This window comes from Nyctereutes procyonoides, unplaced genomic scaffold (genome assembly GCF_905146905.1).
Source record: "Nyctereutes procyonoides isolate TBG_1078 unplaced genomic scaffold, NYPRO_anot_genome, whole genome shotgun sequence".
Taxonomy (NCBI): domain Eukaryota; kingdom Metazoa; phylum Chordata; class Mammalia; order Carnivora; family Canidae; genus Nyctereutes; species Nyctereutes procyonoides.
The window spans coordinates 62460483-62475270 of NW_026575049.1; the positions used below are offsets into that span (position 1 = coordinate 62460483).

The 14788-nt window shown below is 36.3% G+C and overlaps 1 protein-coding gene across 2 annotated transcripts in view; it reads right to left on the bottom strand.

Moving 5' to 3' along the window:
* USP34 (ubiquitin specific peptidase 34) overlaps nucleotides 1-14788 on the bottom strand; it is a 248230-nt gene that overhangs the window by 185503 nt on the left and 47939 nt on the right. For both annotated transcript variants that reach the window (XM_055329090.1, XM_055329092.1), the window contains exons 3-5: nucleotides 11842-12262; nucleotides 5756-5806; nucleotides 5446-5595 (exon numbers count right to left, since the gene is read on the bottom strand). In XM_055329090.1, the coding sequence (XP_055185065.1) occupies nucleotides 5446-5595; nucleotides 5756-5806; nucleotides 11842-12262 (622 nt within the window). The remainder of the gene's footprint in view (nucleotides 1-5445; nucleotides 5596-5755; nucleotides 5807-11841; nucleotides 12263-14788) is intronic.

A 14788-nucleotide genomic window follows, 5' to 3' on the forward strand; every position in this document is an offset into this window, starting at 1 on the left:
AGCACATGAGAAAATGCCCCGCATCACTGGCCATCAGAGAAATACAAATCAAAACCACAATGAGATACCACCTCACACCAGTGAGAATGGTGAAAACTAACAAGACAGGAAACAACAAATGTTGGAGAGGATGTGGAGAAAGGGGAACCCTCTTGCGCTGTTGGTGGGAATGTGAATTGGTACAGCCACTCTGGAAAACTGTGTGGAGGTTCCTCAAAGAGTTAAAAATAGAACTCCCCTATGGCCCAGCAATTGCACTGCTGGGGATTTACCCCAAAGATACAGATGCAGTGAAACACCAGGACACCTGCACCCCGATGTTTATAGCAGCAATGTCCACAACAGCCAAACTGTGGAAGGAGCCTCGGTGTCCATCAAAAGATGAATGGATAAAGCTGTGGTCTATGTATACAATGGAATATTACTCAGCCATTAGAAACAGCAAATACCCAGCATTTGCTTCAACGTGGATGGAACTGGAGGGTATTATGCTGAGTGAAGTAAGTCAATCGGAGGACAAACATTATATGGTCTCATTCATTTGGGGAATATAAAAAATAGTGAAAGGGAATAAAGGGGAAAGGAGAGAAAATGAGTGGGAAATATCAGTGAGGGTGACAGAACATGAAAGATACCTAACTCTGGGAAATGAACAAGGGGTGGTGGAAGGGGAGGTGGGCAGGGGGTTGGAGTGACGGGTGATGGGCACTAAGGGGGGCACTTGATGGGATGAGCACTGGATGTTATGCTATATGTTGGCAAATCGAACTCCAATAAAAAAAATATACAAAAAAATGTACAATGACACCCAAAATAATACTTAAGAATACACTTAACCAAGGAGATAAAAGACTTATACTCTGAAAACTATAAAACACTGACAAAAGAAATTCAATACAATAAAATGCAAAGAAACAGAAAGGCTCATGGGTTTGACAAATATTGTTAAAATATCCATACTACCCAAAACCATCTACAATTTTCCAATCTACATATTTAATGCAAACCCGATCCAAATACTGACAGCATTTTTCACAGAAGTAGAAGAATCCAGACTATAATTTATATGGATCCACAAAAGATCTTGAATACACAAAGCAACCTTGACAAAGGAAAACAAATCTAAGTATTACAATTCCAAGATTTCAAGCTGTATTACAAAGCTGCAGTAATCAAGACAGAATGGTACTAGGGGCGCCTCGGTGGCTCAGTTAAGTGTCTGCTTGGTTTCCACTTGGAAACCAAGTGATCTCCAGGTCACAGGACCCACAATGAAGTGTGGAGTCTGCTTGGTATCCTCTATCTCCCTCTCCTTCTGCCATCCTCCAGCTCACACTCTCTAACATAAATAAATAGGTAGCTCAGCTAGCTAAGTGTCTGCGCCTTTGCCTCAGGTTATGATCTCCAGGTCTGAAATCCAGCCACATGTCAGGAAACCCTGCTCAGCAGGGAGCCTGCTTGAGCCTCTTCTCTGTCTCCCTCTGCTGCTTCCCCTGCTTGTGTTCTCTCTTCTCTTATCAAATAAATAAATCTTTAAAAATAAATCTTAAAAAAAAAAAACAAACAGTATGGTACAGAGACAAAAACAGTCACATAGATCAATGGACCAGAACAAAAAGCCCATGCCTGGGGGCTCAGTCAGTTAAGAGTCTGCCTTTAGCTCAGGTCACAATCCCCAAGTTCCGGGACTGAGCCCCACATCTGGCTCCCTGCTCAGTTGGAAAGCCTCCTTCTCCCTGTCCCACTTCCTCTGCTTGTGCATGCTCTGTGTCAATAAAAAAAGTTTTTACAAATGCTTTAGAACAGAAAGCCTAGAAATAAACCAAGTATATGGTCATAAAGAAGACATGAACACAATGGGAAAAAGCCTCTTCAAAAAAAAAAAAAAAGCCTCTTTAACAAATGGTATTGGGAAAACTAAATAGTTGCATCCAGAAAGAATGGAATTGGACTACTTTCTTACACAATACAAAAAACATAAACTCAACATGGATTAAGGACTTAAATATAAGACGTGAAACAACAAAAGTCCTAAAAGCTCTGACATTAGCCACAGAAACATTTTTCTAGATATATCTCCTGAGGCAACAGAAACCAAAACAAAAATAAACTACTGGGACTACATCAAAATAAAAAGTCTTGGGGGTGCCTGGGTGGCTCAGTTAGTTAAGCATATGCCTTCGGCTCAGGTCACGACCTCGGGGTCCTGGAATCAAGACCCATGTCAGGTTCCAGCCCCAAACTGGGCTCCTTGCTTAGCAAGAAGTCTGCTTCTCCCTTTCCCTCTCCCCTCCCTGTTCATGCTCTCTCACTCACTCTGGAGTAAATTTTAAAAAATAAAAATTTTGAAGCCTCTGCACAGTAAAGGAAATAAAACAAAATGGCAACCTACTGAATGGGAGAAGATACTTGCAAATGACATATCTAATAAAGGGTTAGTATCCAAAATACATAAAGAACTTAAGCAACACATACGTACAAAAAACAATCCAATTAAAAATAGGCAGAAAATATTAACATATTTCTCCAAAGAAAACATACAGATGGCTAGCAAACACATGGAAAGATACTCAACATCACTCATCATCAGGGAAATGCAAATGAAAATCACAATGATACCACCTCATACCTGTCAGAATGGCCAATATCAAAAATACCAAAAAAAAAAATGCTGACAAGGATATGGAGAAAAAGGAACCCTCCCCTTCACTATTGGTAGGAATGCAAAATGACACAGCCACCATGGAAAACAGTACAGAGGTTCCTGAAGGAAATAACAGAACTACCCTACAATACAGTAATGACACTAATGGGTATTTTACTGTAGCATTACTTACAATAGCCATACTATGGAAGCAGCTCAAGTATCCACTGACAAATAAATGATTAAAGAAGATGTCACACATATGTAATGGAGTATTACTCAGCCATAGAATAAAATTTTGCCATTTTCAAGGACATGGATAGAGCTAGAGAAAGTATAATACAAAGCTAAATAAATCAGTCAGAGAAAGATAAATGCCATATGAATTCATCACTCCTATGTGGAATTTAAGAAACAACAAATGAGTAAAGGAAAATAAGAGACAAAACCAGAAATTCTGAACTGTAGAGAACTGATAGTTATGAGAGGGGAGAGAGGGATGAGAGAGATGAGGAAAATAAAGGATAGGGATTGAAAAAGTGTGTTTTTAACGATGAAAAAACAACGATGTGAAAGTTGCTAAGTAAGAATTAATTCTTAAAAGTTCTCATGATAAGGGCAGCCCCTGTGGCTCAGCCGTTTAGTGCCACCTTCAGCCCAGGGTGTGATCCTGGAGGCCTGGGATCAAGTCCCGCATCGGGCTCCCTGCATGGAGCCTGCTTCTCCCTCTGCCTGTATCTCTGCCTCTCTCTCTCTCTCTCTCTCTCTCTCTCTCTCTCTCCTGAGTAAATAAATAAAATCTTATAAAAAAAAAAGTTCTCATGATAAGAAAAAAGAATTGTTAACTATGAATAGGAATGGATGTTAACTAGACTTACTGTGATTTTGCAATATATACAATATTGGTTTACTACATTCTATATCTCAAACTAACATAATGCTATATGTCAATTACACTTTACAAAAAAAAGAATGACAGATTAATTAGAACTTCCTTTACCAGACAGCAAGTCTGGTTATGAAGCTACAGAAATTAGGATGCTGGGCAAATAGCTAAAGATTAAGCAAAGAGACCAATGTAGTGTATTAAAAATCCCAGACCCATGCACGTAAAACACCTAATTTATATCAAAAACTCATACTGAGAAATGAAGAAAGGATTGTCTTTGCTAAAGTATTGGGACCAATGGTTATCTATAAGAAAAAGAAAATTAGGGGCACCTAGGTGGCACAGTGGGTTAAGGGGTCCAACTCTTGGTTTTGACTTAAGTCATGATGTCAGGGTCATGAGATCGAGCCCTCCATCAGGCTCTGCACTCAGCGTGAAGTCTGCCTGAGATTCCTGCCTCCCTCCCTCTGCCCCTCCTGCTCACATGCTCTAAAATAAAGCTTTAAAAAAAAAAAATTAATCTTGATCCATTACTCACACCATACACAAAAATCAGTTCCAACTGAGCTGTAATCCAAATGTGAAACAATAGAACTTCTAGAATATAGGAAGATAAGTTCATGACCTTAGGATAAAATAGACTTCATCCACAAATGAAAACATAAGGCTACCGAAATGTTTTTGATAAATTACAAACCATTAAGCCTGAGGAATAATAGCTCTTGATGGGACACAGGAGACACAATGAAAAGCAATCATAGTAGGGAAGAAGACAGTAGCAATTTAAGTATGTCAGACAAAAGATTTGCATATAAAATATGTAAGGAATCTATACATCTGTAAGGAAAAAAGCAGACTATGTGATCTTTTCACAACAGATAAAAGACTTGAACAGGTACTTACAAAAAACCAAATGGCAAATAAGCCTATGAAACAGTGCTCAATTTTAAGCCTATGCAACAATGTTCGATTTCATTACAGGCATACCTCGGAAATATTACAGGTTCGGTTCTGCTCCTCCATTATAAAGCTAGTATGGACAATAAAGCAAGTCAAACGTTTTTGGTTTCCCAGTGCACATGAAGTTGTGTTTATACTATACTGTAGTCTATTAACTATGAAGCAGCATATCCAAAAATAATGTAATGTTTAAAATTGAATTAAAATTCTTTATTGTTAAAAAATGCTAACCATCACAGGAGCTTTCAATGACTTGTAATCACTGATCACCACAACAAATATAAAAATAATGAAAAACTTCGAAATGTTCCAAGTTACCAAAGTGACACAGACACAAAGTGAGCAAATGCTGTTGGAAAAAATGGCATCAACTGACTTGCTTGACACAGGATGCCACAAACCATCATTTTGTAAAAATCTCAGTATATGGGAAGCACAAAAAAACAAAGTTCAATAAAACAAAAAATCTCTCTGCTACCATACTTATTGTGCTTCACAGTAACTGACATTCACAACATGTATGTTCTTTAAAAATGCAGAAAAATGGTAGTAGGTCTTGTAATAAAGACCAAAGTCAGGCATATGAGTTCCCTAAGTTAACCATCTTTCAAGTAAAACTATAAAAACCCAGCACAAACTCCCAAGCAAGGAAAGTTAGAATCAAGAGAAGATTCTTGTGAATAGCTACCTATATTATATTTTACAAGTAGTAAATGGCTAAATTTACTTATCTTAAATTCATAACTTCTACAAATTCAAAAACACTTTTAAACAAATTCCATTTTTATTATAAGATCTTTTAAAAAAAAAAGGCTTCTGAAATCAATTTTTTCAATATAATCCACGAAATGCACCAATTACTCAAAACTTGTCTTTTATGGACATAAAATTCATGTTATTAAAATTCTAGACATTATTCCCAAGATTAAAACCAATTCCAAATAATACTTACATTAGATACAACTGTAATAAATGCATGTGCTATAAGAAACGGCAATGTTTCAGGAGTTCCAAATTCAAAGCAATCCTTCATGAGAGAAAGGCCATTTTTCCCACAAAACAAACACACATAACGAAGCAAATGCAATGGTACTTCTACATCCTAAGGAAAAAAAAATTTTTTTTAATTCATCAGGAATAATTTTCATTTTATTACCAATATGGAAAAGATACTGATGAGACATAAAACTAAACTCAAAGACCTACATGAACAGAAAACCAAATTTTCCATAAACCTGAGAATAAGAAAAATAAACACTTACATTCATATCACAGAATGCCCCTAATATGTTGCTTTCTTGGGTTGATATATCCTGATTAAAAAAAAAAAAGTAAACACAATTAGGTTATCCTATGACATAATCATCTCCAAAAAAAAAAACAATTTTCTGTGTCTATTAAAAAATACAATATTCTAAAGACTTGAGTTTATAAAATCTGAAACAGGTTTTGCAATTGCTTCTCATCATGAATAATAGTATCCCTAACTTAAGCTAATATGGCTCAGTTCTAAAATGTATTTTAAGTCTTCTCTAAAGAAATCATTCTATGCTATGTACTATATATTATCTTGCTTTAAACAAAAATGTTTCCATAAAGAATTGGGTTGTTACAAAAATTTAGTAACTTAGTTAAGTGGTTTTAAAACTGAGCTCTGGAATTCCCAAAGGTATACTCACAAGTTTCACAATGTGCTTTATATACATATGATTTAAACTACTCTAAAGCATACTCATCCGCTGCTGGTGAAAATATAAACTGGTATGACCTTGTTGGAGGACAATTTGGCAATATTTATCAACATTTAAAATGCATATTCCCTTTGACCCAGCGATACATTTTCTGGTTATTTACACTAACAACTAATAAAAGTAGTGCTGGAAAATGTTTAATGATGCTCAATGAAATTATTTATATTTCAAAATTACCAATAAATACCCATTAATTGGATGGCTAATTCAATTGTGGCATAACCATCTAGTGTTTTATGCAGCTTCCAAAAATAAGGTGAATAAGAGCCATGATGGCTCTTTTTGGGATGACTGAACAATTCTAAAATGGAGTTTGGTAATGGTTAAATAACCCTATACATTTATTAAAAGGGTTAAAATTATATACTTAAAGCAATTCATTTTTTTAAAATTTATTTATGATAGTCACACACACACACAGAGAGAGAGAGAGAGAGAGAGAGAGAGAGAGAGAGGCAGAGACACAGGCAGAGGGAGAAGCAGGCTCCATGCACCGGGAGCCTGACGTGGGATTCGATCTCGGGTGTCCAGGATCGCGCCCTGGGCCAAAGGCAGGCGCCAAACCACTGCGCCACCCAGGGATCCCTAAGCAATTCATTTTTATGCTTATTTCTTTAAAAAGCTATGTACAGGCACAGAAAGATACTATCCTGAATGTTTTTAAAAATCAGGATCAATACAATCTGATTTTCATTACTTTTTATATGTCCAGAAATAATCTGAACTAATTTCCTAACAATGGTTTTTCTTTTTTGTGATGGAAAGAAAGGTTCAAGGCTTAAATCTGTAATTGTATATTCTGTATTTTTTAGTCACACTGAAAATGTTACTTTTATAATCAGAAAGCTAGATACTTTCACCTGAAAAAAGTTAGCTGCCAAAGAAACCTTTATTCATTGCTGTTACATGCTTTATCTTAGTCCCATTGCTGAAATAAAGTTTGAGAACAAATGATCAAGGGCATCACATAAAATTCTCACATTTCAAAATATCAAAAACTGTGCTAAGACAGGTCAAAACATTTGTCAAAGCAAGTGTACTAAACCTAAATCCTTTCCTGAGCTTCTACTAGTAGAACCACAGATAAAGCTTTAAGTTATTCTCACTGAAGCTTTAGTACTTCAACAAGTCCAGAACGTAAAAACACCTATGGTATTAAACAGAGATTCACAGGCCACATGAACCATGCTACATTTTTAGTCTAGGGTCAAGATTTCTAGTGCCCAACAAGGACACAGCTAGAAACTGTCCTTCGCTCAGCTGGTTAAGCATCTGCCTTTGGCTCAGGCCATGGTCTCAGGGTCCTGGGATGGAGCCCTGCATCAAGTTCCCTTGCTTCATGGGGAGCCTGCTTCTCTCTCTCCTCCAAGCTCCTATTCTCCCTACCTCTGGGGCTACCTTTGTAACTCTCAAATAAATTTAAAAAAATTTTTAATAAAATCTTAAAGAAAAAATGTCCTAACAAAATTCTAATCTGATATGTAAAATGTTGTTCATGGACTTGGTTATACTCAAAAGAACTGGTTTATCATTTCTTGTTCCTACTCTGGCTACATGAAGCCATTATCCTAAAGTATCAATGCAATCTCATTTTAAGTAGTATACAAAAAGTTAACATAGATCTATAGGTAACAATAGGAACACTAGGAAACCTACCTAAAAGCTGAATCATTTTTGTTTAAAAAGTTCTAATTTTTTATGATCCCTTAAAAAAAGCCTTAAAAATCCTATCAGTTTTAAACATTTTTGTCCTTTCACAAAAGCTCACATTTACTAAGTAAAATAACGCCATTCTATTTCCAGAAGTAAAAAAGGAATCTGCCTATTACTTTAAAAGAAAATAGGGACGCCTGGGTGGCTCAACAGTTGAGCATCAACCTTTGGCTCTAGGTGTGATCCTGGGGTCCTGGGATCGAGGCCCGCATTAAGCTCCTGGCAAGGAGCCTGTTTCTACCTCTGCCTATGTCTCTGCCTTTCTTTGTGTCTCATGAATAAATAAATCTTTAAAAGAATAAAATAAAATAAATGAGTAATTCTAGGTCTAGTTAAACAAATGTTAAAAAAAAAACAAAACACAACAAATGTTGCTCCCTGATAAACTATGATAAAAGGAAAGCTAGTGGATTAGGAATACAATTTTTGCTTAAGAAGAAGTCATTAGCATGGAAATCAGACAGTAGTGACAGTTCCCCAACTGTGGGAATATATTACAAATTACTAAACTATATACATTATAAGAGTGAATTTAGAATTTTTTTAAAGGTTTATTTATTTATTCATTCATTCATTCATTCATGAGAGATACACAGAGAGAGGCAGAGACACAGGCAGAGGGAGAAGCAGGATACTCGCAGGGAGCCCGGCGTGGGACTCAAACCCAGGACCCCTGGGATCGGGCCTGGGCCAAAGGCAGTCGCTCAACCGCTAAGCCAACCAGGCATCCCTAGAATTTTTTCAATTTAATAAAGGGTAAAATCTGTCAGTGCCAAGTGGCAAGAGAAAACCAAAACAGATTCAGAAATTTGGAACATAATGTACTTATTTAGTCTATCTAATCATACTACACACATTTAACAAGCACACTGCTTTCTCTTCTTTCTATAATTTTTATACTCATTTCACTTAGAATAAAAACTTAAAATACTAGGGCAATATATCATAGATTTACATATAATGATTCAGGATTAAAAAAGAATGTAACAGCTCCTGCCCCCACAAAAAAAGTTTAACCTGAATTAAATATTACTTATTTCTAATTACATCTTTTAAAATATTATCAACTTTGATAGGAAAGAAAAAAGGATACAGACAGGAAGGGATGGGGGAAGAGAAGGGGCTCCAAGTTCCTATCCTATTACTGACAATATATTCAACAGCTACAGAGGTTAGTTTGAAGTGATTGAGAAACAGTGTAGCAAAATGACTTGAATTCTACAACTGTCTCAACAATATACTGTGCAAGAGTGACCAAAACGTTTAACCTGTGTAAGCCAGTTCCTCTTGGGGCTCCTGGTTGACTCAGTCAGAGGAGCATGCAACTCTTGATCTTAGGGTCATGAGTTCAAGCCCCATGCTGGGTGTAGATATTAAATAACCAAAAAAAAAAAAAAAAAAGGCTAATTCCCTCTTATATGAAATAAGGTGGTTAATTAGGTTTCTTAAGTCACAGCTATCTAAATAAATACTGTTACATGAGTACTGAAATCCTCTTCTAAAGCATCTTGGATCTATTCCTCTTTAGAAAAGTCAAAATCGGGATCCCTGGGTGGCGCAGCGGTTTGGCGCCTGCCTTTGGCCCAGGGCGCGATCCTGGAGACCCGGGATCGAATCCCACGTCAGGCTCCCGGTGCATGGAGCCTGCTTCTCCCTCTGCCTATGTCTCTGCCTCTCTCTCTCTCTCTCCCTGTGTGACTATCATAAATAAATAAAAATTAAAAAAAAAAGTCAAAATCAAAATTAAAGAGGACTATTACCATTTAAACCACATGGCTACTAGGATCAAACTATAAACTTCAAGTATCTGTAACAGATCATTACTAATATATTAGAAAACCTGGGAAACAGTTCTATTATGAACAGAGTATTACAGAAGGACACAAATTCTGTATAAGGAGATTTCAGTGTAACACTATATTACATTATATCTAAGGTTGTTTTTTATTAGAATTTTACCAGAAAGACATCATGAAACTATTGCTTTCAACCAAGTAGTCACATGGAATGACCCTTAAGAACAGTAATAATGAGGCACTTTATTTCAAAAGAGAAAGTAGAGAAGGGTGACTATGCTTATATTTGGAGATTTTTTTTTCTAATGATTTTTAAAAATGGTAAACTAGTGAGCAAACTGATTTCAGGAAGAAAATAGATGAGACGTGGCATTGCCATAATTCTATTGTTAAATCTTAAACTGGAAAATTTTATGAAAAAACTTTGCATGAATTTCATATATCTGGGTCCCTAATCGAATTATTTTCAGTATATTTCAATTATTAATTTAAGGCTTTAAAAACACAATTCACATGGTGTTCAGATTAAATTTTGCTTGCTTGTACAGACTCCATTTGTTGAAAAAGGATTCTGAGCTGACATTTTTTAAGGATGTTTACTAAATATCTTACATCATTTAAGATTCATTAAAAGATTCTGTATGAAAAAATAAGAAGAATTCTAGAAGGCAGAGTACAATCTGACGTAAAATAATCTTATGCAGAATTCCAATTGAGGAAATACCTACCTCCTGGGCTATGTTTTTAAGTAGTCTCAATTCAATGTGAAAACATTTTCAGTAAAGGATTATTTTTTTTCAAGATGAAGAAAGAAGTTTAAGTCATTATGAAAGATATGCAACAGATAAGCCAGAGAAAATAGGCAGATTTGTTTCTTAAAGCATGTGATAGAAATGTTAAAGTTCACAATGAAATGTTACCCCCTCCTACCACCCAGAGATGGGAGTCTACTTCATACCCCTTTGAATCCTTGTTAATTGTTTCAACCAACGGAGTGTGGGAAAATTTATACCATATCGTTTCAGAGACTGGACGGTAAGAGGCCTCATAACTTACACATTCACCTTCTTCAATCAATGCTAAGACTACCATGTAAAGCAGCCAATCAATTCTAGTGGAGAATGCGAGGCCATATGGAGAAAAACCAAAGAGCCCTAAACACCACCCAGCACCAACTGTCAGACATATGAGAATCATGTTGGACCTTCAAAGTCTTCCCACTTTCAAAGCAAAGGTATTGCCTAAGAGAGGCTACATAAACCAATAGAGGAACTACCTAGCCAACTCAGAGAATAATGAGAAATAATAAATCTCTATTGTTGCAAGCTACTTACATAATACGTTACCATATAACTGTCTCAATTGCCACCATGTGTACAAAGCAATGCCATCAACTAAATAAACCTAAGGTTGTTTTTAAACTCTTGGAAAAGCTGCAAAAATATCACTTATTCCATAAGAAAGTACTATCATTTAAAACTATTAGTTCATGGGGATCCCTGGGTGGCTCAGTGGTTTAGCGCCTGCCTTTGGCCCAAGGCATGATCCTGAAAACCCGGGATCAAGTCCCGCATCTAGCTCCCTCTTCTCCCTCTGTCTACGTCTCTGCCTCTGAGTGTCTCTAATGAATAAATAAATAAAATCTTAAAAATAAATAATAATAATAAATAAAACTATTAGTTCAGGAATAGTTTAAGTTTTTTTAATGAAAGGAATCCCTAATTCTGTTACCAATATTTATGAAAATGAAATTCAAAATTCCAGATGCTTCTTTTTCCTAAATTATTTCTTTTTGGAAAATTGTCCAGTAAGTAGAGCATAGACGTATACCAGCAAAATGTTTAAATCACTGACAGTTTAATTTTTATGAGTTCAATGTATAAATCTTTCCTTAATAGGACTATACTGAACAAATGTCAAACCAAGTTGCTGCAGAAATGATCTAGAGAAAACTAGAATACTTTTCCTAACCACAGTGTTTTATAAATTTTTCCATCAACAATACCTGTCTTCACATTTATTCTTAAGTGAGAAACTGTCAACATAACTTGATATTACTTAACATTCACAATACCTATGTTTACATACCTCTATAGTAGGATGAGTATTATGCTTGTAAGCAGTATATAAAGGAAACTGGATTTGAAAAATTTTTGCCACACATAGTAAGAGTTTTTCCTTTTCATCTGTACTCCATAAATTAAAAGGATCACAACTCTTTGAAGATTCCTCTTCAGTCAGATTACAAATTCTTGTAGAGTTTGGTTTTTTTTCTATCGATTTTTGTCGTTCTGTACTTCCTTCATTACACTCTCTTTCTATATTCAGTGGTTCTTCCACTTGATTAGTCTCATCTTGCCACGTGGAATCTATGTTAATAGTAGCACAATGTTTACAAAGCTGGTCCCGGAGTACTTGAACTTGGGCAATCACTAAGTTAATAAGTGCACATACTACTTGGTTAAAAATCTCCAAATGCTTATATTCCTTGAAGCAGCATAGACATTGCCTATAAGAGAAAGAAAATGTTTTAATTAATGCTTTCTAGAGAGATAACAATTATGTATTTCAAGTATATAATACAAAAGATACAAATATAAGCAAATACTAAAGTACTTTTTTTTTTAAGTTTTTACTTCTTCCTTCCTGATAGGGTAACACCATAATAATTTATAAAGTTAGTATCACACCAAAAACTGGTACGTTGGTTAATACAAAGTTACCACTAGATTAACAATTATAGTCTTCAGTTTTATGTGTATTTATCCGCCTTTCTACACAAAGAACAATTTAAAAACAAGAATTAAGGCATATATCTTTGCTTCTCTAAGTGAGTACTAAATACTGAGTACTAAATATATGTTTAATAAATATCAGGAACCTGGCTAAAATAAAAACCTTATTAGTAAAGCTAATTATTTTACACAAAGGGATTTATAGTCAACTAATAAAAAGCTGTATTTTAACATTAATAATTTGCTTGAGGGTAGGGGGGCTGCCTCTTGATTTCAGCTCATGTCATGGTGTTGGGAGTCCCGAGATAGAGCCCTACATTGGGCTCCATTCTCAGCAGGCAGTCTTCTTCAGGATTCTCTCTCCCCCTCTGCCCTTCTCCCTATTTGTTCACTCTCTCTCTCTAAAGTAAGTAAATAAATCTTAAAATAATAATTTGCTTGAAGGCTAACTTGGGAAGGGCAATCTTATACTATTTGGCTGATTAAAAAAGCATTTAAGAATAACACATACATTTAACACTCTTCAGTGTGTGTATATGCGTGTGTGTGTGTGTATAAATAAATATAGATGAGTCAGTAATTCCTACACCCAAATCTAGTTCTTAGACATGTTCAATTAGCATAATGCCTGGCAATACTGTGGATAACCAAAGAGTCTGGTAAATCAAATAAATTATACTCAAGTACCAGATTCTAAGAATCACTACAAACAGGGGCATCTGGGTGGCTCAGTCAGTTCAGCACCTACCTTCAGCTCAAGTCATTATCTTGGGGTCCTGGGATGAAGCAACGCTGGCAGGATCTAGGGAGGCTGATTCTCTCCCTCTGCACCACACCCCACCCCCTGCCCTGTTTGCACTCTCTCAAATAAATAAATCTTAAAAAAAAAAAAAAAATAGGGTGTCTGGGTGGCTGAGTCAATTAAACATCTGCCTTCAGCTCAGGTTGTGATCCCAAGGTCCTGGGATTGAGTCCCATGTCAGGCTCCCTGCTCAGTGGGAAGTCTGCCTCTCCCTCTGCCCGCCCCTCCTTGCCTATACTCTCACTCTCTCAAATAAAATGCATGAAATCTTTAGAAAAAGAAAAAAGGATAACTGAATCCAATGATGGATGACAATAAACTATTACTTACAATTTGTACTTATCAAACGATCTATATCGTAGTCCAAATAGAGCACCAACTCCCTATATGACCATGTAGACATAATTTCATTTCTCCTAGTTGGCAGATTTGAAGTATAGACACAAATTCTTTAATATTCTTCCCTTTAAAAAGTGAAGCCCAATTTTCCTTCCTCTGAATGTGGAGCAGACTTAATGACTAACATCTAAACAATGGAATGTGGCAGAAATGACTGTGTGACATCAGAAACTAGGTCATAAGAGGCACTGCCACTCAGCCTTGCTCTCTTCTGATCACTCACTCTGAGGGAAGACAGTTATGTAGTAAGTTAGTCAAGGAGCCAATGGAGCAGGCCACAGGAGAAAAAACTGAGCACTGGTCCCACTATCAAGCAGCACCAACTTGCCAGTGAAGCACAGGGAGTAAATAGGACTAAATGAAAGACACAGTTAAAACCTGCTGGTTCCCTAGGGCAGCCCAGGTGGCTCAGCGGTTTAGCGCTGCCTTCAGCCCAGGGCCTGATCCTGGAGACCCGGGATTGAGTCCCATGTTGGGCTCCCTGCATGGAGCCTGCTTCTCCCTCTGCCTGTGTCTCTGTCTCTCTGTTTCTCATGAATAAATAAATAAAATCTTTAAAAAAAAAAAAAAAAAAAAAAAAAGCCTGCTGGTTCCTAACCCAGGCAGCCAGGATACAATTTCTACTTGATTCGTGGAAACAATAAAATCTTCCCATACATAAAATGAACAAGATAAACCCTGGAAAACCAGATGCTAAAGAAGACTCGGATAATACAAGAAAAAGAAAACAAGAAAATTAAGTGAAACTATGACTAACTGGTGAACCTCAACTAACCTTCCTTAACTAACAACCAGACTAATGCCAAGACAAAGATATTTCTCTTACAGAATACGAATGATCTAAAAGAAAAGCCCATTTAACCCCTGGTAATGAAGCTTGCTCAGCATTTTACCATCCTACAATGTAGACCAACATCTGAGATACCCCCATCCACACAGAACTTCCAATCCATCTTTCAGTGCCCATCTCATAACCGTGAAAGGATAACCAATGAGACTTGCAAGGAAAGTTGCATCACCAAGGGTAGATCAAAACAAATGATAAAAAAAAAATTGTTTTTAGAGAAAGTAGATAAAAAGCAAAAAAAGAAAAAAGGTT